The sequence below is a fragment of the Pelobates fuscus genome, chromosome 1 (assembly GCF_036172605.1).
Source record: "Pelobates fuscus isolate aPelFus1 chromosome 1, aPelFus1.pri, whole genome shotgun sequence".
NCBI lineage: Eukaryota > Metazoa > Chordata > Amphibia > Anura > Pelobatidae > Pelobates > Pelobates fuscus.
The window spans coordinates 356825338-356851282 of NC_086317.1; the positions used below are offsets into that span (position 1 = coordinate 356825338).

At 37.3% G+C, this 25945-nt stretch overlaps 1 protein-coding gene across 6 annotated transcripts in view; it reads right to left on the minus strand.

Moving 5' to 3' along the window:
• Positions 1-25945, minus strand: part of PIBF1 (progesterone immunomodulatory binding factor 1) — a 184401-nt gene that overhangs the window by 158159 nt on the left and 297 nt on the right. For 2 of the 6 annotated variants that reach the window (XM_063425936.1, XM_063425938.1), the window contains exons 2-5: positions 11337-11597; positions 9785-9885; positions 6256-6454; positions 739-858 (exon numbers count right to left, since the gene is read on the minus strand). In XM_063425936.1, coding sequence (XP_063282006.1) covers positions 739-858; positions 6256-6454; positions 9785-9885; positions 11337-11579 — 663 coding nt within the window. In that variant the 5' untranslated portion in view covers positions 11580-11597. Of the gene's footprint in view, positions 1-738; positions 859-6255; positions 6455-9784; positions 9886-11336; positions 11619-11722; positions 11893-25803; positions 25888-25945 lie in introns of those variants that run through there. The other 4 variants (XM_063425933.1, XM_063425937.1, XM_063425934.1 and 1 more) reach the window with 3 other exon arrangements.

Sequence of the window (25945 nt, forward strand, 5' to 3'; positions counted from 1 at the left end):
AGCAAACAATAACAATTTGCTAAAACAGCAACTGAATAGACAAACAACCAAATTAGTTTTTGTTTTCTAAATGTAGCATAATAATGCATTGTGCAAAAAAAATTAATGGAATACGACCACTTCGATAGAAATAAATAAATAAATAACAGTAACAATTTCAAACAAATAAATGGAAGCTGATGCAAGTATTTCACCTTTTTTGTTCGAAAAGATATCACTTGTACCTTTACTGCACATGTTCATTCATCTTGTTCGTATGAATGAGTAATTAATAAGCATGCCCGACCAGCATAAACAAGTTAACGGACAAAGAAAATCAGGAGACAGATATGAAAGGGGTTAAAAAGAGAAGATAAAAAAATAACTTTAAAAAAAGTGTTAAATGCACCCTGGACTATGGTTTATTAAGAAGTTACAGTTTTTAATCTTCTTGGTTTTGGTCTAGATTTTAGAATTCTAGTTCTTCACTTATTTTAATAATGCATAATTACCCAGGGTTCCTTCCACTCCTGTCATCTTCCAGTGTACCAAGGTTATTTACTGAAGTTAAAATTCAAAGTGAATTTCAAATTGAAGGTCATAATAGATCAAGTGAAAAAATCATCAGTCAGCTAGGTTCTCTCTTTGACTACTTTGGCCTAAAATTTGAAATCTCACTTTAGTAAATAACCCTGTCTGTATGAAATGGATTAGAATTTGTCTACAAATGAGTTAAACAATGATACAGATATTACATACCTCCATCAAATTCCTTAGCTGCTGTTTGTATTCATTCAGCTCTTCACACTGCTTTTCATTTTTTATTTGGAGGTCATTTGATTTCTCCCTCAATGGCTGAACTACTTCATAGAAGCGAAACTAGAATTGAAAAGAGAAAAAAAAAAACAATCACATAGGTGGGTTGGAGAATGTTGTGCAAAGAGCATTGATAGCCTTCATGAACTGTAACCACTACAATAAGTTGTAATGATTATAGTAGTTAGCCACATGTCTGCTTGAAAACTGTTTACATGGATTAGTTAAGAGGAGCCTTAAGGACCACTATAGGCATCCAGACCACTTCAGCTCAATGAAGTGGTCTGGGTGCCAGGTCCCCCTAGTTTTAACACTGCAGCTGAAAACATAGCAGTTTCAGAGAAACTGCTATGTTTACACTGCAGGGTTAATCCAGCCTCTAGTGGCTGTCTCCCTGACATCCACTAGAGGCCGCTTCCACAATTTACACTGAGTAAATCGTACATATTTCACACTGGACGTCCTCACGCACCTACAGCGTCAAATAAGATCCCCATAGGAAAGCACTGAGTAATGTTTTCCTATGGGTGGGCTTGAATGCGCACGCGCCTTTGGCCGCGCATGCACATTCGGCTCCACTCGGGAGCTGACAGCAAGGGTGGAGCGGTCACCAGCACCGAGGGAGCACGGCGCTGGATTAAGGTACGTGGCTTAAGGTGTTTGAACAGCATTTTTTGACTTGCTTAAAAGGACACTCCACTGCCCAAATGCAAAATAAATAAAAATCAATGTTTAGTAGATATACCCCAAATGAAAACTTTCATGCATTTAGATAAGCATTTTTAATTGGAATCATATCTAAAACCAGCTTGCAAAAAATGCAGATCATTGCAGTGCTAAAAATTGCTGCCATCTTCTCAACAGATACTAGAGCTGGGATAAATGAGTTTGACATGTGATGTGACATTCGACTGTCATGAGGATGTAAAACGTCATCAAATGTTGCTCATAGGGATTAGATGAAAAGCATTCAATTGGACGACTGTGGTGCTAGCGATCAAGCAAACGAGAATCAGGACGCAAGAGACTCATGGAATCCCTGTTATAGTCAAACGGATCAAAAATAGTTTGACCCAGAAAGCATGGAGTGGTTATGGTGCTTAGACTGACCCTTTAATAGTAGCTTCTTAACTGCATTAGAATTGTTTTAGCAGTTATTGAGCAGCTACAGTTAAGTCAATGTAAATATATTGTTTTTTTGTGCAATAATAGCACCACCATGTGGAGAGACACACAAATACAAAACAGGCAATATATATATATATATATATATATATATATATATATATATATATATATATATATATTCTTCAAATTAATGTAATTTAACACTGCAATATTATCTGCATGCTAAAGAATGCCAAAGAAAATAAAAAGGACACTTAATTACCTGAGAGAACCTCCTCTCATCTTACTGCTTTCTGGCTTATTTAATTAATACACAAATGCACCACATTTATGGAACCATTTAGCATTAAATCTCTATCCAGTGCTTTTCTTAATGTTCAAAATACAGACAAAAAATATAAGTGCTTTCATAGCTGTACTAATTATTATAAGTAATTCTGTGTGGATGTAGGTTTACCATTTAAACCCCTTTTAATACACTTTATAAATTCAATCAACGAATGTCCGATATTTTATATAATTTGCACCTGGCAACTGCATAAAAAGATCATACAGAGGGGACGGGGCCTGACCGCTGAGCAGACGCAGGATAGAGCTGCTCCTGCTTTATTAGACAAATATTGATGTATATAAGCCAAGAACGGCTTTCAACCGGCTCAAATGTGCCACCAACAGAGAGGTAAAATAGTGGGGCACATGCAGGCACCCAATAAACAGCCTACCCTGCAAGACTCACCAGAGGGACACCTACGGCCTACAAGCACGGCCACTCCCCTGCAGCTCCATGAAGAACCTGTATCCTCTCACATACTGGACCAGGACAGCACTGAGGAGCACACGGCAGGTCTGAGAAGCAGGTCCTTCTCCGGTCATCCCACAGCATGCCTCCACTTGCTTTCCTATGGTGAAATAGCAGACACTGGATATCCTCATGGAGAGCGTGAGGATGTCCATTGTCATTTAGTGGACCAAAAGTCGGTAACATTCCGGAAGCACCCCTAGAGGCTGTCTTTGCACTACAATGTAAACATTGCAGTTTCTCTATTAACATTGCAGCACTAAGTGCAATAGGGACACTGTACCCAGACCACTTCAATGAGCTGAAATGGACTGGGTGCCTATAGTGACCCTTTAGTGTTAAATTTTTGGACAAAGACCCCTTTTCACAAAGACCTCACGTTGAAACGTTGCTGTGGTTCCAATAAAGAGTCTGTATTGAACCAAGGAGTGCCTGGACCCCCTTTATTTTATTTCAATAATTTTGGACCAGTGAAATTGGCAGATGGTGGAAGCAATAAATGGAAATATTTTAGCAGGGAAAGAATCTTAATAGGGTAATTAAGAAATGTTTTTCTTGGACATTCTTGAACAGAATGGATCAAAAACATCTGTTTATCTCTAACTTAGTATTTCGTTTTTAACAAGAAGAAAACAAATTTGGCATATCTTATTATTTAAGAGCTTAATGGCACATTACAGAGGTGGAACAGAATAGATGCATGACAGATTTGGTCATATAAAACATAAATGGAGTTTTGACTCTCTGAATTCTTGTCAGTATATTTACCACACTGTACCTTCACATGCTTACATATTTTATGACACGGTCACATCGGGATAAATAAGAATTGCATAGAGTAACATATGAGTTGTACCTTTATTGGAAGTTTTTTTGAAGCCATTTTTATGGCATTAATTATTATATACATTCGAGTGGTTTAAATATGGGGGAAATTAATAAAATTCTTCACTATGGCAGCCTTTAAGTATCAAGTACCGTTTAGAAAAGTTTGAGGGAAAAAAAAATCAAAAAAAAAAATCAAGGGGCTAGTAACCAAAGACTCCTTACACCAGTGGTTCCCAAACCAGTCCTTGTGGAACCCCTACCAGTCCAGGAATTACTCTGTTGTGTCCAAGGTGTTTTTTTTCTAAAAAAAAACACCTTAGATACAACTGGGTAATCCCTGAATCCTGGATTGGTAGGGGTTCCACTAGGACTGGGTTGGGAACCCCAGCCTTACACCATAAGGATACAGGGCCGGCGCTACCATTAAGGCGAATAAGGCATTCGCCTGGGGCGCCGGCCTCTGGGGGGCGCCCACCGGGTGGTTTCCTGGTGGGCTGCCCTGCTACTGTCTGGGGATGCTGTGCTGGGTGAGCAGCTCCTTAGCCACCCCCCAGCGCAGCCATTCAGCTGCTGGGCTCCCTCTGCAGCCGATAACCTGCTCAGGGAGTGGGGTTTACTGTAACCCCATCCCCCGAGCAGAACACTGTGCTTCCTGCAGGCTGGGGAAGCCGGGGTGTAAACTGGTATCCTGGCTGCCCCCTGTCTGTGAACACAGGAAGCACTCGGAGGGGAACAGGAAGCAGCCTGTGCTCACAGTGCACGGCTCCCCTGCTCCCCCAGCAGCAAGAAAAACAACATCCTGGATCCTGCTGCCTGGACCTCTTCACAGCACCCAGGTATGGCATGGGGGGTTGTTTATAGTATGAATGTTTGTAAATTGATGTGTGTGTGTTAAATTACTGTGTTTGTGTGTGTAATTAAAGTGTGACTATATGTACAGTGGTGTGATTTTGTGTTTAACTGAAAGTGTGTGTGTTTTAATGAGAGTGTGCAAGTGACAGTGTGTGTGTGTGTGTGTGTGTGTGTGTGTGTGTGTGCGCGCAAGAGACTGTGTGTGTTAGGGAGAGTGTGCAAGAGACTCTGTGTGTTAGGGAGAGTGTGCAAGAGACTCTGTGTGTTAGGGAGAGTGTGCAAGAGACTGTTAGAATGTGCAAATGACACTGTGTGTGTGTGTGTGAGAGTGTGCAAGAGACTGTGTTAGTATGTGCAAATGACACTGTGTGTGTGTGAGAGAGGGTGCAAGAGACTGTGTTAGGGAGAGTGTGCAAGAGACTCTGTGTGTGTGAGAGTGTGTGTGTGTGAGAGTGTGCAAGTGACACTGTGTGTGTGTGTGTGTGTGTGTGTGTGTGTGTGTGTGTGTGTGTGTGAGAGTGTGCAAGTGGCACTGTGTTGTGTTAGTAAGAGTGTGTAACTGGCAATGTGTGTTGGTGAGAGTGTGTAGGTGACACTGTATGTCAGTGAGAGAGTGTGTGTGTGTTAGTGAGAGTGTGTAAGTGACATTGTGTATGTCAGTGAGAGAGTGTGTGTGTTAGTGAGAGTGTGTAAGTGACACTGTGTATGTCAGTGAGAGTGTGTAAGTGACATTGTGTATGTCAGTGAGAGTGTGTGTGTTAGTGAGTGTGTAAGTGACAATGTGTATGTCAGTGAGAGTGTGTGTGTGTATGTCAGTGAGAGTGTGCAAGTGACAATGTGTAGGTCAGTGAGAATGTGTATGTGTTAGAGTGTGTAAGTTAGTTAGAATGTGTAAGTGTGTATGCCAGTGAGAGAGTGTGTGTATTAGTGAGATTGTGTGACACTGCAAAGGTAATTATTGCAATTTTTAAGAAACTGAAATAATTACTGTCCTGGGTTAATGTTAACTCCTCTAGTGGCTATGCATTGAGACGTCCAGCGTCACGCAAAACCTAGTGTCTTGGAAATGCCATTAAGGAGCGAAGGCGGACCCAAGCCAGCACGAAAGACATGCTGGACCCAGGTAAGTGACAGAAGGGGTTTTAACCCCTTCTGCACCACAAGGGGGGTGCGTTTAACAGAGGGGGAAGCTATAGTGCCAGGATAACAAGTTTTTTTCCTGGCACTATAGTTTCCCTTTAATGCCTACTCAGTGCGTCTCTTTCCCTAAATGTCTCTTCACTGTAATTCAGAGTTTAGTGAATAAACATCTAAAGGGAATAAATCCTTGCACCGGCCCTGTAAGGATATTTAAAATGTTCTTAATATACAGTTAATTAAATGGATACTATAGGCACCAAAACAACTTTAGCTTAATGAAGCAGTTTTGGTGTATAGATCATGCCTCTGCATTCTCACTGCTGAATTCTCTGCCATCCTGAAAAATAATCTAGATATCTAGATATTCTTGGTTCCTTTATTGCACAGTATGTTTAATCTAGAATGAAAATAATACCATTGTTTTAATAGAGGCTGTGTCAATCACAGTCAGTGGAGGTGTGGCTACTGTTGTGTAAACAGAAACAAAATTATTTCAACTCCTAAATGGCAGAGAATTGAGCAGTGATACTACAATGCCATGATCTATACATCAAAACTGCATCATTAACATTAACTTGTTTTGATGCCTATAGTATCCCTTTAAGATACTTTTCAGTTTTCTCTTTACATGATATATTCAACTGATGAAAACTCACCAGTATACACACACACATGTGCGCACACACACACACAACATAATGTAAAATACTAACCGAAACATATTCTGGAATTGACATCTGGTCCTCAGGAATAGAAGACAGTTGTTCATACATTTCCCTAGTTAAATTCAGGTCACGCAGGCTGTGACGGATATCCCCAGCACGTTCCCTTAGTTGACGATTGGTCTCTTCTGACTGCTTGAGCCTCAATAAAACAGTTTCCATTTCTCTCTTCACAAGTTCTTGATGTTTCCTAGTGAAAAAGGGTAGTTTTTAAATATTTGTACCGAAGCCTGGTCACATAAAATAAATAAATTTGAAAGAAAATCCAGATTTCATCATTATGAACAGAAAGCAATCAGCCTGTTCTCCCCTCCCTTTCTCCCCTCCCCCCCTCAGTCCCATAGTGTTCTTCCCCCACGTCCCATAGTGTTCTTTGCCCCCCATTGGCATTATTGGGAAAGCATTGTATATGGAGCTTTGCTATTCCACGTGCACTAGCAGATGGAAGGGTTTGTATGAGATTTCTTTGCACTGATTTCAATAGAAGGGAGAACTTTGGATGATTGGTAGGATTCTGTTCCTAAGAAACCTCAGGAGCTTTTAATTCCTTTTTATTAATTTTTTTATGGTACAGGGAGGATTAGGAAACAAAATATAATGCTAGATCTGTTTCTTTAGCTTTCCTTTACATGGTGGAGCACTTATATAAGATTCATGCTATGTGGAAGAGCACCTATAAAATGGGGGGGGGGGGGGGGGGGGAAGAGGGAAGCCAATATAGCTTCTCGCCAAGGCCGCAAGAGACCCTAGGTACGCCTCTGTTGTTACGGTGCCCGGAGTATTCCTTTAACAAAAAGGTCTCAGATGAGATATAAAGGATTTTTATACATTTATAGTGACCTTATAATGAATATTTCCTGCAGGTTTCTATTCAGCTTTCTAAATTGCAATTTTAAAGTAACATTCTAACATTAACTTGTACAATCTAAACCTTCTCAGAGAAATTTATAGGGCATGCAGTTTATGTGCCGAATCACAACACTTTGTTATCCAATGCTTCTCATGGAGAAACACTATATCCAATATTTATTTATGAGAAACATTATTGTCATCACGCTATGCATGGCGACGTTGAATATAAAGACCTTAAAACATTTATACACTTCAGTGAGGAAGCATCCCTAATGGTTGCCAGACAAGACACATTAAAGGGACACTCCAGGCACCCAGACCACTTCTGCCCGTTGGAGTGGTCTGGGTGCCAACCCCCACTACCCTTAACCCTGCAAGTATAATTATTGCAGTTTTCATAAACTGCAATATTTACCTTGCAGGGTTAACTCCTCCTCTAGTGGCTGTCTATTAGACAGCCACTAGAGGGCACTTCCGTGTTTATAGCACACAAAAAGTGTGCTATAGTGTTGCTTTCCTATGGGGAGGTCTAATGCGCGCATTGCCGCGCATGTGCACTAGGTCTCCCCCGCCAGCGGCCGCGCATGCTCAATAGGTCTCCCCCCGCAGGATGACATCGGCGGGGGAGGAGCGTGGGCGGACCCAGAACCAGTGCCAAAGGACATCGGCGCTGGATACAGTTAAGTCACTGAAGGGGTTTTAACCCCTTCAGCAACTTGGGATGGGAGGGAGAGGGGACCTGCAGTGCCATGAAAACGGTTTGTCCCTTTAAGCAAAATATAAACACTCATTTTATTGAAATGTCATATTATCAAAAAAAAGAAAAAAGACATGACCCAAGCACATACATACACTAAATAAATATATATATATATATATATATATATATATATATATATAACTAATATATATAGTGAGCAAGATATTACTTGGCTGCAGAGGGATTTAGATAGACTGGGGGACTGGGCACTCAAATGGCAGATGAAATTTAATGTTGAAAAATGCAAAGTTATGCACTTCGGCATAAAGAATACACAAGCAACGTATACCCTTAATGGAAAGGACTTGGGAATTGTTATAGACAATAAACTATGAGACAATGTGCAATGAAACTTTCCAAAACAGAACTTCTTGTCTTTCCTCCTCCTAATATTAATGCTCCTCTCTCGCTCTCCCTTCAGATTGGTGGTACCCATATCAGCCCATCCTTACAAGCACGTTGTCTTGGTGTTACTTTTGATTCTGGCTTCACCTTTGAGCCTCACATCCGGTCTGTTGTCAAATCATGCCAATTCCACCTCAAAAACATTGCCCGCATCCGCCCCTTTCTTACAAAAGATGCTACTAAAGAGCTTGTCCATGCTCTAGTAATCTCTCACATGGACTATTGTAACTCTCTCCTAATTGGTCTTCCCAATAGCCGTATTGCCCCGCTACAGTCTGTAATGAATGCTGCCGCCAGACTGATTTTCCTCTCTAGTCGGTCCTCTCACACAACACCCCTCTGTCAGTCCTTTCATTGGCTTCCTGTGTACTATAGGAGCCAATTCAAAGTGCTAACTCATACCTATAAAGCACTGAATAATATTAGCCCCTCATATCTCCTCACAGATCCATAGGTATGCCCCTTCTCTGTCTCTCCGCTCTGCCCGTGACTTTCTTCTGTCTGCTGCTCGTACCCGTACGGCCAACTCGCGCTTGCAGTACTTGTCGCGGGCAGCTCCCATCCTATGGAATAGCCTGCCTACCACCATCAGACTCTCCCATAGACTTAAATCATTTAAGTGCCTTAAAACTCATTTCTTTAGGAAAGCCTATGGCCTCCCAGACTAACCTCTACCTCACATACCTGCCTCTTGCTCTTTCCTAAAGGGCAGCACTCTACTCTCTCCTCCAGCTCTGATCCACTCCCACCTAATTTGACTTCTATTCCCTATCCTAATGTGTTTTATACCCCACCTCCTATAGACTGTAAGCTCGTTTGAGCAGGGCCCTCTTCAACCCTTCGTTTCTGTAAGTTTTCTTGTAATTGTCCTATTTATAGTCAAATCCCCCCTCTACTAATATTGTAAAGCGCTATGGAATCTGTTGGCGCTATATAAATTATAAATCGCAATAATAATAATGTCAATCAGCAGTGGCCAAGGCCAGTAAGGTATTGTCATGCATGAAAAAGGGCATTCATTCTCGGTACGAGAATATCATTTTGCCTCTTTATAAATCACTGGTAAGACCACATATTGAATATGCTGTGCAATTTTGGGCACCTGTTCTAAAGAAGGATATTATGGCACTAGAAAAAGTGCAGAGGCGGGCTACAAAATTAATAAAAGGAATGGAACATATCAGCTATGAAGTAAGGTTAACAAATGTAAACCTATTTAGTTTAGTGTTACTATGGTATATGGCAATAAACATTTTCATTGTAGCACAATGTTGTATAGTAGTATCCTCTTGTATAAATGCGTATTACATTCGCCAACAAAAAGCTTCAGCTTCCAGGTTTCAAAAATTGAGGTGCGCATTAGATTCGATGGTGGATTAGATTCGAGTAAATGCGGTATATTTCACCATGAAATTCTAGCAAAATTTTTTTTTTTTTATTGCTTGTGCTGAATCTCATTTAAAAGATGTTATTTTGAAGGATTGCATAAAAACAAATGCTTACCTGGTTTCTTCCTGCTGTAACTTGGATTGCGTGTCTAATCTTAATGCTAGTAGTTGTTTTTGATGGAGTGCATCATTCAGCTTCTCTTCTTGTTCTTCTATCTACATATAAAGCATAACTTATTTGTAGATTATAAAGAAATGGTTGAATAAAAAAAGAGCTAAATACATAAACAGATAGGTCTTGTGTGGCCTGTAACAAAACAAGTTAACTTTAGCGTAGTTGAAAATATATGTAATTTTTATGGTTAGGTATTTTATTCCTATGCATAGTCTAATCATCTAATTTTCAATAGCTAATGTTTACTGGGATGGGGGGTCATTTTTTTAGAATGTAAAATGTTGCTTTTTGGTGAAACTGAATTCACATTAAAAGGAACACTTAAAGTGCTATTACCACTACAGCATGATGTAATGGTTATGGTACCAGAAGGGACATGGAGTCCTCCAACTTTAAGTTATCAAACTATCAAAAAAGTGTTGGAAAATTTACATGGGGCTTACCAGTCACTCACCAGCACTTTGTGGAAGATGCAGCACTGAGCTAAGCCCTCAGCTGGCGCACTCTGCCAATGAGATGTCCCTAAGCTGCCGGGCTTAGCTCACTGGAGCTAACAGAAGCTCCTTGTAGGAGTGTCTGTCTCCAGTGGAGGCAGTGACAGGTGCCCAACAAACCCAAGGTAAGTTGCTAAACTGTTCTTAAACAGTTTAACTACTTACCTTTGGAGGTTCCTGAAAACCCTTATGTAAAAAAAGTGGTTTAGCAGAATTGAAGAGATATAGGCAACTGAGGCCTTGTTGGCATCAGCATGAAACATTTTTAATGCTGGTATCCCTCTAATGATTACTTACCCAAAGAGATACTTAGTGGATGGGGGGAGCGGGGATGGGCGGGAGAGGGTTTGGAGACCTCTTTTTCTCTCTCTTTAGCTATATATCTATTTCAGACTCCTTATTCTTCTGCTTATCCTATTCTCGCATTATTATGTTTATAATAGCTGTTTTCGTCACAGGGTATAATCAGCTCACAATCTATCAGAGTTTGGTACCAATATGCGATCGGGGGATGCAGGGAACTCAAACTGTTCCATGAGAGCAGAGACATGTATTGTAGTATATATGTTGTATGCAAGATGCCTAGCTATGGTAATGTTGATGGTTACAAAGTAAAGTGAAGCCAACAGTCAGTTAATGTACTATCATCTGTAAACACAAAAAAAAAAAAAAAAATAGTGAGTGCTGTGTTGTTTTAAATGTGAAAGCATAAGCTATACCTTTGAAATATTTATGAAGGCAGAACTCCTATTTTGTTTTTACCATTTTTCTTATAAACTGTTTTTCCTAAATGCATAATCTGATGGGGAAAAACAAAACAAAAAACTGACAGTTTAAATGTAATGAGAGCTAAAGCCAAAAACCTCTCTAGTGCAGAGATAAGAAATGGTCTAGCAGCTAAGGTGTTGAAGATACTAGCCAATTAGTTATTATAATTAATTCATTCATCAGTACCGGTTAAATATCAGTGACATCCAAGCACCCAAAATAACACTTACTTTGGTCAGATATTCCCCCTTCAAGTTTTCAATCATCAGGTTTTTTTGAGACAATTCTATCTTCAGAAGTTGAAGGTTGTGAAGCATTTCTTTCCTTTCGATAAGCTGTCTGGTAATTTTGGTGGAACCATTTTTTTCTTCTGAGGAAGAGACATCATCTGTGGGCACTGTGGTCTCTAGGCTTATGTCCTCAGATTCCAATGAGCTTGAGATATTTACTTTCCTGGGCATTTTCCTTGACATCTTCAGTTTTTACAGTAACTAACGATTTATTAAATGGAACTGTTAATTGAAAAAAACATGAAAGAAGGTAAAATTCATGATTTGCTTTTTAAGGTGAACACTTTTAGAATTGCTTTGACAAATATGGTCTACTATTTTCAAACCTGAAATGTAAAAATGTTTGTATGTAGAGTACCATACAAGTGTTATGTATGCAGAGTTCCTCAGATATTGGGTCTTTAGTATTTATCAAGTGAGGGATTTATTTCAACTGAGCAGGTAGCTCTTCTAGTAGATCTAGATCTGATGGATAGCTCTAGTTTGACCACCCCTACTGTAAAGTACAACAGTAAAAATGAAGACCATATAACACAATTCCCAGAGATCACATATATGATGCAGTAGTCTATAATGATCAAAATGTCCACTTACCACTAGCCATTGGTGATAGAAAATGTAACCCTGTTAAACAGAAATTCACCCCAGGTGACTATGCTATTCCTTACAGTGGTAAGTAACTGTTAAGGGCTGGCAAATGGCATTGGGCTTCAAAATGAAATTGTAAAATATATATTACGTAATATAGAACAGGTCTTCTATTGCAAGGAACAATAGAAGACCTGGCTAGTACTGTATAACACAGACAACATATGATATGTTTAATTAGATAAAAGTTTGATGCACACAATAAAAAAAATACAAAAAGATCCAGATATTGGAATAAGTCAGAGGTCACAGCCAGATATTATAAACCAGAAGATGTTTTTTTATGAAGCAGTGACAGTTTAACAGTAGTAGTGACCCTTACAGTACAATATACAGGGAGTGCAGAATTATTAGGCAAATTAGTATTTTGACCACATCATCCTCTTTATGCATGTTGTCTTACTCCAAGCTGTATAGGCTCGAAAGCCTACTACCAATTAAGCATATTAGGTGATGTGCATCTCTGTAATGAGAAGGGGTGTGGTCTAATGACATCAACACCCTATATCAGGTGTGCATAATTATTAGGCAACTTCCTTTCCTTTGGCAAAATGGGTCAAAAAAGGACTTGACAGGCTCAGAAAAGTCAAAAATAGTGAGATATCTTGCAGAGGGATGCAGCACTCTTAAAATTGCAAAGCTTCTGAAGCGTGATCATCGAACAATCAAGCGTTTCATTCAAAATAGTCAACAGGGTCGCAAGAAGCGTGTGGAAAAACCAAGGCGCAAAATAACTGCCCATGAACTGAGAAAAGTCAAGCGTGCAGCTGCCAAGATGCCACTTGCCACCAGTTTGGCCATATTTCAGAGCTGCAACATCACTGGAGTGCCCAAAAGCACAAGGTGTGCAATACTCAGAGACATGGCCAAGGTAAGAAAGGCTGAAAGACGACCACCACTGAACAAGACACACAAGCTGAAACGTCAAGACTGGGCCAAGAAATATCTCAAGACTGATTTTTCTAAGGTTTTATGGACTGATGAAATGAGAGTGAGTCTTGATGGGCCAGATGGATGGGCCCGTGGCTGGATTGGTAAAGGGCAGAGAGCTCCAGTCCGACTCAGACGCCAGCAAGGTGGAGGTGGAGTACTGGTTTGGGCTGGTATCATCAAAGATGAGCTTGTGGGGCCTTTTCGGGTTGAGGATGGAGTCAAGCTCAACTCCCAGTCCTACTGCCAGTTTCTGGAAGACACCTTCTTCAAGCAGTGGTACAGGAAGAAGTCTGCATCCTTCAAGAAAAACATGATTTTCATGCAGGACAATGCTCCATCACACACGTCCAAGTACTCCACAGCGTGGCTGGCAAGAAAGGGTATAAAAGAAGAAAATCTAATGACATGGCCTCCTTGTTCACCTGATCTGAACCCCATTGAGAACCTGTGGTCCATCATCAAATGTGAGATTTACAAGGAGGGAAAACAGTACACCTCTCTGAACAGTGTCTGGGAGGCTGTGGTTGCTTCTGCACGCAATGTTGATGGTGAACAGATCAAAACACCGACAGAATCCATGGATGGCAGGCTTTTGAGTGTCCTTGCAAAGAAAGGTGGCTATATTGGTCACTGATTTGTTTTTGTTTTTGAATGTCAGAAATGTATATTTGTTGAGATGTTATATTGGTTTCACTGGTAAAAATAAATAATTGAAATGGGTATATATTTGGTTTTTTGTTAAGTTGCCTAATAATTATGCACAGTAATAGTCACCTGCACACACAGATATCCCCCTAAAATAGCTAAAACTAAAAACAAACTAAAAACTACTTCCAAAAATATTCAGCTTTGATATTAATGAGTTTTTTGGGTTCATTGAGAACATGGTTGTTGTTCAATAATAAAATTAATCCTCAAAAATACAACTTGCCTAATAATTCTGCACTCCCTGTAAAGCAGAGCCCATATACAGCATTTATTAGAATAAATTACTAGGTGTTGCTGTGAGACTAATACAGTTCAGTGTAATACATTGTACTACAGGAGCTGTTCTTTTGACACAGTGTAATATAGAGTACTATAGAAGCCAGTACTATCATACAGTCTAATACAGAGTCTACTACCACAGAATAATACAGAGTACTTTGGAAACCGGTCTGATAAATCAGAGTAATATAGAAGCCAGTTCTATCATACAGTGTAATACAGAATAATATAGAAGCCTGTATTGTAACACAGAGAGTCCTATAGAAACCGGTATTGTAATACAAACTACTATAGAAGCTGAGCTGACAGGGCTAGACAAATCACACGTGCTAGGTCGCCTAGAAATATCACCCTGATGCCTATGATTTGTAAGCTGTGTAAGCTAAGAGGACCACCGAGGGGGGATACTGGAGCCAGCTGGCCGAGGGAGCATTAAAGGTCGCGCGGTTTAATGATCCCGGGAGCCAGAATATGACATCACTGCAGTGCGCACACAAGGGAGCAGAGAGTAACTCAGCTCTCACAAAAGCTAGGGGGCTGGGGGCTTTTAATAACAATTTCAATTTGTGAGTCTGTTTGAAAATGTCTATGTCATTCGGAGAGTGTTTCTTGCATAGAGTGTGTGTGTGTGTGTGTGTGCGCGCGCGTTTACGTAGCTGCCCCCTACAAATTGCAAGAGTAAGGTGTTTTTTTTTTATCACTTTTTTTCCCCATGCCGTGCCGGTTTCGCCACGGGTGGTACTACCTCCATGCCTAAGATCTTCAATCTTTATGATCTCAGGAAAGCACGGAGGATATTGTGCATGTAAAGCAAAAAACACGATGTGGCAATTAGCATCTCCTCATACAGTTGCATTGAATCAATGCATCTCTATGGGGTACATTCAGCACCTCCATGTAGACGCGGAACGTAGATGCTGCACACTGTGCAGCACTGACCCTGGACTCTCTAGTGGCCATCTAAGTGACTGACACTGGAGGTGTTACTAGCCAGCAATGTAGACACTGCCTTTTTCTGAAAAGCCTGCTACTACATTAAGCTGTAGTGGTTCTAGTGACTAAAGTTTCCTCTTCCAGAATTACAATTGCAATTAAACTTTGCTAGTGAACAGGCGTCCACCCAGCGGGGGGGAAACGTGATGACGTAGACCGGAAGGTGTACGGACCGAAAGGGGGAGGGAGCCGTTGGAGACGATTGATGCATGGTAGTAGCCTCATGAAACCACGCCAAGCACGATACAACGATACTACGGTACATGCCGAGCATACTGCTTAAACCGCTTAATCCCCAGTGGAAGGTCGGCTTAAATAATTGCTAAACAACCACTACCTACCTTCTACCTTCTACTTTGTCTTGCCTGTCGGGGACTGAGTTGAGGAAGGCTGCCCTACACGAAGGGAATTTCCGTTTGCCGCCGTTATGCGGATCGAGGGATGAAGCTGCCAGCGTACCTGTACTGATTCGGCTCAGCGCCGTTTATTGTCCCGAGGTCATATGAAGGAAGGCATCGAAGGAGAAGGCGAAACTAAAAGGGCAAGTGCATCTCATAGAAGTATTTCTTAGGAAAAAAAAAAAAAAAAAAAAATATACTTTCCCCGAAAGGAGGGCAAAGAAAGAAAGAGGGGAAAAGAGAGAAAAAGGGAGAGGAGAAAGAGGACGGAAAGGGAAAAACGGGAAAAAGATAACGCAAAGGGGTAAGAACAGGGGGGGAAATTAATTGAAATATATATACTCCATATATACCCCATACCCCACACCCCAACATACCCCAATACTTAAACAAAGGGCTTCTTCCCATATAATTTCGATAGCTTTAAAACAACTGTTTTGATAAAAAAAAGAGAGCAAGAGAGCAAGACGAGAAAACAGTTAATGGACATATCGCCTAAATTGTTAAAAATTGTTAAAAATTGTTAAAAATAATCGGAGAAACAATATAAAAGCAAGAAAATAAAGAAAAATAAAGAAAATAAAGGAGAATCCTATACAAAGACGAGGCCAGAACGGTAAACTCTATTCCAAAAAAAAACCAAAAAAAAAAACCTTGGATATTAAGTCTGAATTTAAAGCTATACCCACCTTAGTCTCCTCTTAAAATGGCTTCTAAACGATCGCAGGAACCTAAAGTTTCATCAAAAACTGAAAAGAAATCTTTAAAACAAGAAAAGAGACTTTCCACATTTTTTTCTCCTCAAAAAATTCAAGACACCAACGAAGAACCTTCTCCAGATTCCTTCAATGAGATGATCCTGCCAGCTATAGAACCACCGATTATCTCTATAGAAATCATAAAATCACTGTTGGATAACACCTCAAAAGAGATAAAAAAAGAGATCCAGGATAATTCTATCGACCTTAAAAATGATATCTCTAAAGTACTAACTAGAATACAAACAATAGAAGAAAAACAGGATCATATAGAATTTCAGATCCAATCCTTTAAAGATTCTCATAAAGAAATGGAGCGCAAATTGGAACAACTGGAAGTCAAATTGGCAGACTTGGAAGACCGGACTCGAAGAACAAATCTAAAATTTAGAAATATCCCAGAAAGTATAACAAATGAAAAATTAAAGGACTTCCTAAAAGAATTGTTAATTTCTCTCAAGATATCAACAGACCCCCATGAATTAATAATGGATCGATGCCACAGAATTTTTAAACCTACAAATATCAAAAATGACTTTCCAAGAGATGTAATAGTGGCGTTTCATTCATATGATACTATAAACCAAATTTTGTCGGCCTTAAAAAATAATAGATCAACAGAAGGAAAATTTAAAGAGATATTTGCTACTCCAGATATCTCTTATCACACAAGAGCCAAAAGACGAAAATTTTCACCAATATTTCAAACGTTAACAAAACACAACCTGAGGTTTAGGTGGCTACATCCTTCTTCTCTCCAAATATATCACCATAATGAATGGTTCTCATTTACAACATATGAGAAAGCCAACGAGTGGCTGTTACAACTAATAGAAAACTAAAAACGAAAGATTGGAATGATAGGAAGAAGGGAAAAAAGAAACGAAGAAGATAAAGAAAAGGAAGGAAAGAGGATGTGAGAGAAAAGAGAGAGAGGAAGGATGGAAAAAAGAAAACAGCAAGAGGAAAAAAAAAAAAAAAAAAAAAAAGGACTGGAAAATCAAAACATCAGGCATTCACTATAAACTGCCTACTACTCCATCACGAGTATCAAACGCTAAATCATATTAACCCCTTAAGGACCGCCGACGGTTCAGGACCGTCAGCGGCAAAACGTGCGTTTGGACCGCTGACGGTCCTGAACCGTCATAACGGTTTTGGGCAACTTACCTGATCGCCGTCGGTCCCACGGCGGCGATCAGCTCTCCTCCCGGTCCAGGGGGACTGCCTGTCTGCCCGGGCAGTCCCCCCTCGGCAGATCAGGACCCCACGGCCATGTGATCACTCGATCACATGACCGCAATAGGGGTCTTTGTATCTGCCTGCAGGGGGACTGTCTGTGCTGACAGGCAGTCTCCCTGCATCTGTAAAATCAAAAATAAAGTGTAAAAAAAAAATCTGTGTAAAAAAATAATAATATGTGTATATATATATATATATATGCTATATATACATGTATACCTATATATAATATATGTATATATATCATATATATAATGTCACACTAAGTGTATTTTTATATTTATATATACGTATATTAATATAAAAATACACTTATATTTAAATTACACACGAATATATACAATATATATAATAACTATATATATGGTATATATATATATATTATTATAAAATACAAATAATATGTTAATAAAAATAAATAACAAAAAATAAAAATAATTTGTAATAATTAAAAAAAATTATATATATATATTCAATTTTATTCTAACAGTACAGTATATATATCAAATATATAAATATGTATATATATTAAAATTCTACGTGCATATTTATGTAATATTTTTACCTAATTAAGTAATTTTAATGATTGCAATTTGAGGGACCTGCCTGCCAACCCAGGCCAAAAGTCCAGATAATTTAATTTGCTAGCACTGTGCTTAACCCTGTAACTTTCTATGACACCCTAAATCCTGTACATGGGGGTACTGTTTTACTCGGGAGACTTCGCTGAACACAAATATTAGTGTTTCAAAACAGTAAAACATATCACAGCGATGATATTGTCAGTGAAAGTGAAGTTTTTTGCATTTTTCACACACAAACAGCTCTTTCACTGAGGATATTATTGCTGTGATATATTTTACTGTTCTGATACACTAATATTTGTGTTCAGCGAAGTCTCCTGAGTATAACAGTACCCCACATGTAGAGGTTTTATAGTGTTTGTGAAAGTTACAGGGTCAAATATAAGGCTTGATTTTACTTTTTTATTTTATTGAAATTTGTCAGATTGGTTAGGTTGCCTTTGAGAGCGTATGGTAGCTAAGGAATGAGAATTAGCCCCATGATGGCATACCATTTGCAAAAGAAGACAACCCAAGGTATTGCAAATGGGGTATGTTCAGCCTTTTTTAGTAGCCACTTAGTCACAAACACCGGCCAAAGTTAGCGTTTTTTGCATTTTTAACACACAAACAAATATAAATGCTAACTTTGGCCAGTGTTTGTGACTAGGTGGCTACTAAAAAAGACTGGACATACCCCATTTTAAATACCCTGGGTTGTCTACTTTAAAAAATATGTACATGTTAGGTGTGTTTCGGGGATTTATGACAGATAACGGTGTAACAATGTCACTATTGATACATTTAAAATATATATATATTGAAACAGCAATTTCCTACTTGTATTTATAGGCCTATAACTTGCAAAAAAAAGCAATAAAGCATGTAAACACTGGGTGTTTTTAAACTCGGGACAACATTTTGAATCTATTTAGCAGTTTTTTTCATTAGCTTTTGTAGATAAGTAAAAGATTTTTCAAGTAAAAGTCCAAAAACATGTTTTTTTTTTTTTTTCACCATATTTTATTATTTTTTTTAAATACAATATATGACATAATATAAATACTGGTATGTAAAGAAAGCCCTTCTTGTCGTGAAAAAAACAAATATATAACTTGTATGGGAACCGTAAATGAGTGAGCGGAAAATTACAGCTAAACACAAACACCACAAAAGTGTTAAAACTGCTCTGGTCCTTAACGTACAAACATCGCAAAAACAGGCCGGTCCTGAAGGGGTTAATAGCACATTAACATCATAGTCCTGGAAGGATATTAAAGAAAGGAAGAAAAGAGGAAAAAAAAAAAAAAAAAAAAAAAGAGGACTAAAGGAAGACAGAGAAAAATGGAAAATAAGAAGCTGAAAACTACCTAAAGTATCCATATATCACAGGCTATTTACAGGACTAGAAGATTAGACTTACCGCAATTCTCCACCAAACACTAAACACTCGAATCACAATTTGTTTGAAAATATTTTGGTAGAATTTCAAATAGAAAATATATACCATAACGGACTATTATAGTATAAGATTTGATTCAATATAATATAACACAAGAAAAAAATGCACTGTTAATTAAGTAATGTAAGCTAGCGCAAAATATCACGAGAAATTATGCACTTTTAAGTAAGGGAAAGTAGTATGGTTATCTACACAATGGAATTTAAAGCAACATATCACGATAAATTAAACACTGTTAATTAAGGTTAATGAATTAATGTAAGAGATCACAAATGTTAATTATGGCAATATATTATTAGAAATTAGGCACTGTAAATTAATGCTATAAAACATTGGAAAATATGTATAGTAAGCTAATGAAACATAACATACGAAATCACGCACTCTAACCTAAGGTGATATAACAAGACAAACCATACACTGTAAGTTAAAGAAATATAGTATTAGAAATGAGGTTACGCTAAAGTAATATAGCACAGGAAGTACGCACTATAAGTCTAAAATCGCAATTGTTTTGAATTAGAGAAAAGGCAAGGTGGTAACACCAGGGAACAATTTAACTATCTGTCAATTTTTCTTTTTTGTGATATACTATCCCCTCTTGTCTCCAACAAAGGCCCCCTCCCTGTGGGTATCTATATGATACTTTGATGTTGGAATCTAGTTGTATTCCAATACGGAGGTGCTGCAAAATCGCCAGCACCTATACAGCTTGGATGCTTTTTAGCATCTTGAATGATTTGTTGTTTGTTTTTAAATGTTGTTGTATATATACTTGGTTGAAAAGGGAATGGTTAATGGGAATCGCTAAACTAAAGGTGATCGTTATGGAAACCAACTACTAAAGATGTTAAAATTAATATCAATTAATGTGCAGGGACTCAACTCCCCAAATAAAAGAGCTTATCTATATAATACTTTATTAAAAGAAAAAGCCCAAATCTCCTTTATCCAAGAAACACACTGGAAAAAAAAAAGATAATCATTACTGGAACTATAAAAAGTTTAATATTATTGCTGAAGCTTCAGATCAATTTAAAAAAAAAAAGGGGGTTGCAATATTGTTTTCTAATTCGATTAATTATTCATGCGACTATTCTGAAACTGATATCGAAGGGAGATCAATTATTTGGATAGGAAAGATTAATGAGATTCAATATACCTTACTTAACATATACCTACCAAATAAAGCCCCAGTTAAACATCTATTGAAAATAATGAAAAGAGTAGAAACAATCCGCAAAGGAATACTCCTGATAGCGGGCGATTTCAACTGTGTGGCCGACCCTAAATTAGATAAACAAATAAAACCTGGTCAACACATAGACGGAAACCTGGTAAACCAAGCAGCCTCCCTAAGTAAATTAGCAAAAAAAAATGATATCTTTGATTTATGGAGAATATTCCATCCCAGTGAGCGTAATTACACCCATACTTCTACGGCCCATAAAACTTCAGCAAGGATAGACATGTGCTGGGGAGACCTGGATCTTTTAAAAAGAATAAAAACTATCAAAATTTAAATTAATACATGGTCAGATCACGATCTCCTTATAGTAGAAATCAAAGAAAATGGGAAAAAAGAATTTTCACCATGGAAACTTAACGATTCTCTATTAGTAAAAAAACAAAACATAGAACATATAAAAAATCTTTCTGAAATGTTTTTCAAGGAAAATTCTCCTGAAACAACATCTAATCAAAATGTATGGTGTACATATAAAGCAGTCACCAGAGGTTATTTTATAAAGCTTGCGAGCTATGAAAAAAAAACCAGAGGGGCCCCAATATCTGAACTTTATCTACAATTATACAAATTACAAGCTCAAAATAATAAAAAATTTTCTCAAGATACAATAACCCAGAGAAAAAAATATAAAAATATGATAAATCAAAAGATTCTTGAAAGAATAGAATTTAATTTGAAAAGACTTAAAATTAAATTTTATTATCGAAGTAATAAAATAGATAAATTACTGACAGACCGTCTTAAGAAAAACAAAATGGACAATAAGATTTATAAAATTGTTGATGGCGGAAAAGTTCTGCTGTCTCCGGAAGATATAGGCGACTCATTTAGGAAATATTATGAAAAATTATACAATCTTCAATATACACCTACAGAACAAGCAATAGAAAAATATTTAAATAAAATAAAAATTCCAAAAATTACATTAGCCCAAAAAGAAAAATTAAATCAAAAAATATCTCAGATGGAAGTAGAAGAAGCTATAAATAATTTACAATTATCAAAAGCGCCGGGTCCGGATGGATTTTCAAATTTATTCTTCAAATTATTTAAAAAAACTATAAGTCCTAATATGACGGCAATGTTTAATGAGGCTGCCTCATCTGGTAAAGTAACTCAAGAACTATTGAGAGCCAACATAAAACCTATTTTGAAGCCAAATAAATCACCAACAGAAATAACAAACTATAGGCCTATCTCTCTAATAAATATAGATATCAAATTATATGCTGCCATACTGGCTAATAGAATCAATTCAATACTCCCCGATTTGATACATATAGATCAAATAGGGTTTGTCAGAGGTCGCCACGCGAGCGATAATTCTCGGAGAATCATCGACTTGTTTGAATACGCTCACTTGATGGAGACGCCCCTTCTGACCCTGTCGATCGATGCAGAGAAGGCTTTCGACAGGGTCGGATGGGGATATATGAACGGAGTTCTAAGTGCATTCGGTTTTGAGGGCTGGATTGCATGTGCGATTAAGGCTCTATACAAAGGTCCATCTGCGAGAATAATAGGATATGATATATGCTCTGAATGGTTTGATATAAACAATGGAACGAGACAGGGGTGCCCATTGTCTCCCCTGTTATACGTTCTCTCAATTGAACCGTTAGCTACAGCTATCAGAGAAAATAAGGGAATAAGAGGTGTGATAATTGAAGAAGTAGAAGCAAAGATATGCCTATACGCAGATGATGTATTAATTTCAATAACAGATCCGAAGATATCTCTTGGTAATTTAATGAAAGAGATTAAGAACTACGAGGATGTATCTAATTATAAGATAAATCTCCATAAAACCATAGCTTTAACAATTAATATAGACTTTTGTACCTTAGCATATCTCCAGGAAAAATATAATTTTCACTGGACAAAAAAAGAGTTCCAATATTTGGGAATTATGGTAACGGCGAATCCTCAGAATATACTAGAATGTAATTTTTTAAAACTACTTAAAAACACCAACAAGATTTTAAGGGAATGGCGTCCTCTGGAAATTTCATGGTGGGGAAGAGTCAACACAATAAAAGCTTATGTTATCCCCAAATGGACCTATTTGTTTAATATGATTCCATTGAAAGTTCCAAAACCATGGTTGGATATGCTCCAACACTCTTTTTCTAATTTTATTTGGAAAGGAAAATCACCAAGAATAAAATCGCAAGTTTTAACAAAAAAAAATTAATCAAGGAGGAATGGCCCTCCCATTAATTAAAGATATATACAGCGCTAACATAATTTCACATATACATAAGTTCTACTGCTCTGACTCAAGGAGACAACCCTGGTATCAGATAGAATCAACAAGGATAAAAGAGAAAGATCTATCACTTATGATTTGGGATGATAAAACTAATTATAATATACATTTAATGCAGACCAATTCTATGGTCGTTTCTAACTTGATCGGAGAATGGCAGCGAATTAAAAAATTACTCAAGATATCCACAAAGATAATCGAGGGAGTAAATACAAGGGTCATCGAAAGGATTATCCCTGACATAAGTCTCTCCAATTGGAGAGGAGAACGGGAGATATGTGTCAGAGACCTTCTCCAAAATAGAAGCTTATTGCCGTTCAAGGATCTTAAATCCATCCTAAATCTTTCTGATACAGAGATTTTTACTTACCTAAGAGTTAGAGGATTTATAAATGAATCTCTATTAAGAAGAGATAGTGTCTTAAATAATTTGGTATATAAGATTTTTGAGAAACAAACAACAAAATCGATTTGCTCCATGGCTATAGATCTGATCAGACAAACTTATTCGGATATTCTTCCTACTGCTAAAAAACAGTGGGAGAAAGATCTCAATATAGTATTGACTGACTACGATTGGTGCACTCCTATAAAAATATTGAGAAAACACATACATTGTCTAAACCTAATAGAAACTTTTTTTAAAGTCTATCATAGGTGGTATTTAGTACCAACAAGATTAGCTAAAATATCTATATCTAATTCTTCTCTATGTTGGAGATGCCACAAGCATGAAGGTGATATGCTACACATATGGTGGAGCTGCCCATTAATTTCTAACCTTTGGGACCAAACATACAGTTTTTTTGAGTTTTTTAATATCAAAGTCAAAAAATGCCCACAAGTAGGCTTATTACACCTCAAATGTGATAGACTCCCAAGAGTTCAGTTAATATTAATTATTCACTCTTTTATTGCAACAAAGATATTAATTGCAAGAACTTGGAAACAAACCCACATACCTGATAGCAGACAGTTTATAGCACAATTATTGCACCAACTAGAAATGGAAAGAGGAGTTGCATACTCTAACAACAACAGAAAGTATATCCATCATCTAGATAATTTGATACTAAAAATTAGAGATTGTTTTAGTTGATTTGACCCTATCTCTCTTTCTATTTAAATATTGTTTAATACTAACTATACTGATATCAGCTGTGAAAAAACAATGTACTTATAAAGCAATGTACTTATACAAAGTTTCATTTAGTAGTCTGGCTTAAAATGGGGAAAAAAAAAAAATCCCGGATACTTTAACAACGATAGATAATAGATTTATGATTCTAATAACATGGTAACTAACATAAAAGTTCACCTTAGTTGATTGACCCATACTTATTATTCCCTGCTCTATCCAAGTATTGTTAAATGTTTGTTAGGATATGTGATGATACCATCTGGGTAGGTCACTCAACAGTGAGCTGCCTACATCGTATCATTAATATACGTAGGTGCATGTATATGTATGTAGTGATATATGTATATTTATGAATGATTTTTTTTATGTCATTGTATTGTAATTTAAAAAAAAAAAGGAAGTTATCCTAATAAAAAAGTATTAAACCTAAACTTTGCTAGTGAAAAAAAACTGGCTCCTAATTTTGTTTTTTAGTTGGCTTCTAGATTCCCAATAAATGTGTCAAGCCCTGCGGTCTGGTAATACAGAGTACGTAATATAGAATGCCATATTGTAATACTGTAATTACTGTATTGTAATTGTAATATTGTAAAGAAGCCAGTGTTGTAATATAGTGTAATACAGAGTGATACAGTAATATAATGTGATAGAGTAATAAAATAATACCGTAATAGTGTAATACACAGTAATGGTTATACAGTAATATAATGTAATAATATAGTATAATACGATAATACAGTTTAATAATACGGTAATATAGTATAATACGATAATACAGTGTAATAATACGGTAATATCATAATACAGTAATAGTGTAATACACAGTAATAGCTATACAGTAATGTAATAATACAGTAACATAATGCAGTAATACAGGACATACTTGAAAACGAGAGAAATCTCAATGTATCTTTCCTGGTAACATTTTTATAAATAAATAATACGGTAATACAGTGTAATAATATAGTATAACACGGTAATACAGTGTAATAATATAGTATAACACAACACGTAATACAGTGTAATAATACAGTGTAATAACATAGTATAACACGGTAATACAGTGTAATAATACAGTGTAATAACATAGTATAACACGGTAATACAGTGTAATAATACAGTGTAATAACATAGTATAACACGGTAATACAGTGTAATAATACAGTGTAATAACATAGTATAACACTGTAATACAGTGTAATAACATAGTATAACACGGTAATACAGTGTAATAATATAGTATAACACAACACGTAATACAGTGTAATACAGTGTAATAACATAGTATAACACGGTAATACAGTGTAATAATACAGTGTAATAACATAGTATAACACGGTAATACAGTGTAATAATACAGTGTAATAACATAGTATAACACGGTAATACAGTGTAATAATACAGTGTAATAACATAGTATAACACTGTAATACAGTGTAATAATATAGTATAACACGGTAATACAGTGTAATAATACAGTGTAATAATATAGTATAACACGGTAATACAGTGTAATAATACAGTGTAATAATATAGTATAACACGGTAATACAGTGTAATAATACAGTGTAATAATATAGTATAACACGGTAATACAGTGTAATAATACAGTGTAATAATATAGTATAACACGGTAATACAGTGTAATAATACAGTGTAATAATATAGTATAACACGGTAATACGGTGATACGGTGATGCAGTACAGTAATACAGTAATATAGTCATATAGTGTAACATAGTGTAATACCGAGCCCTCTCATACCGTTCTGACCGGCAGCCGTTACAGTGTCTCGCGCTGCTTCTCGCGCCCTACGGAACCATAACATTCACACGAGCACAGAGGGCGCATGCGCAGCACGGAGACACGCCCCCGGCACTCAGTCCGCCCAATCAGCGCTCCGTAA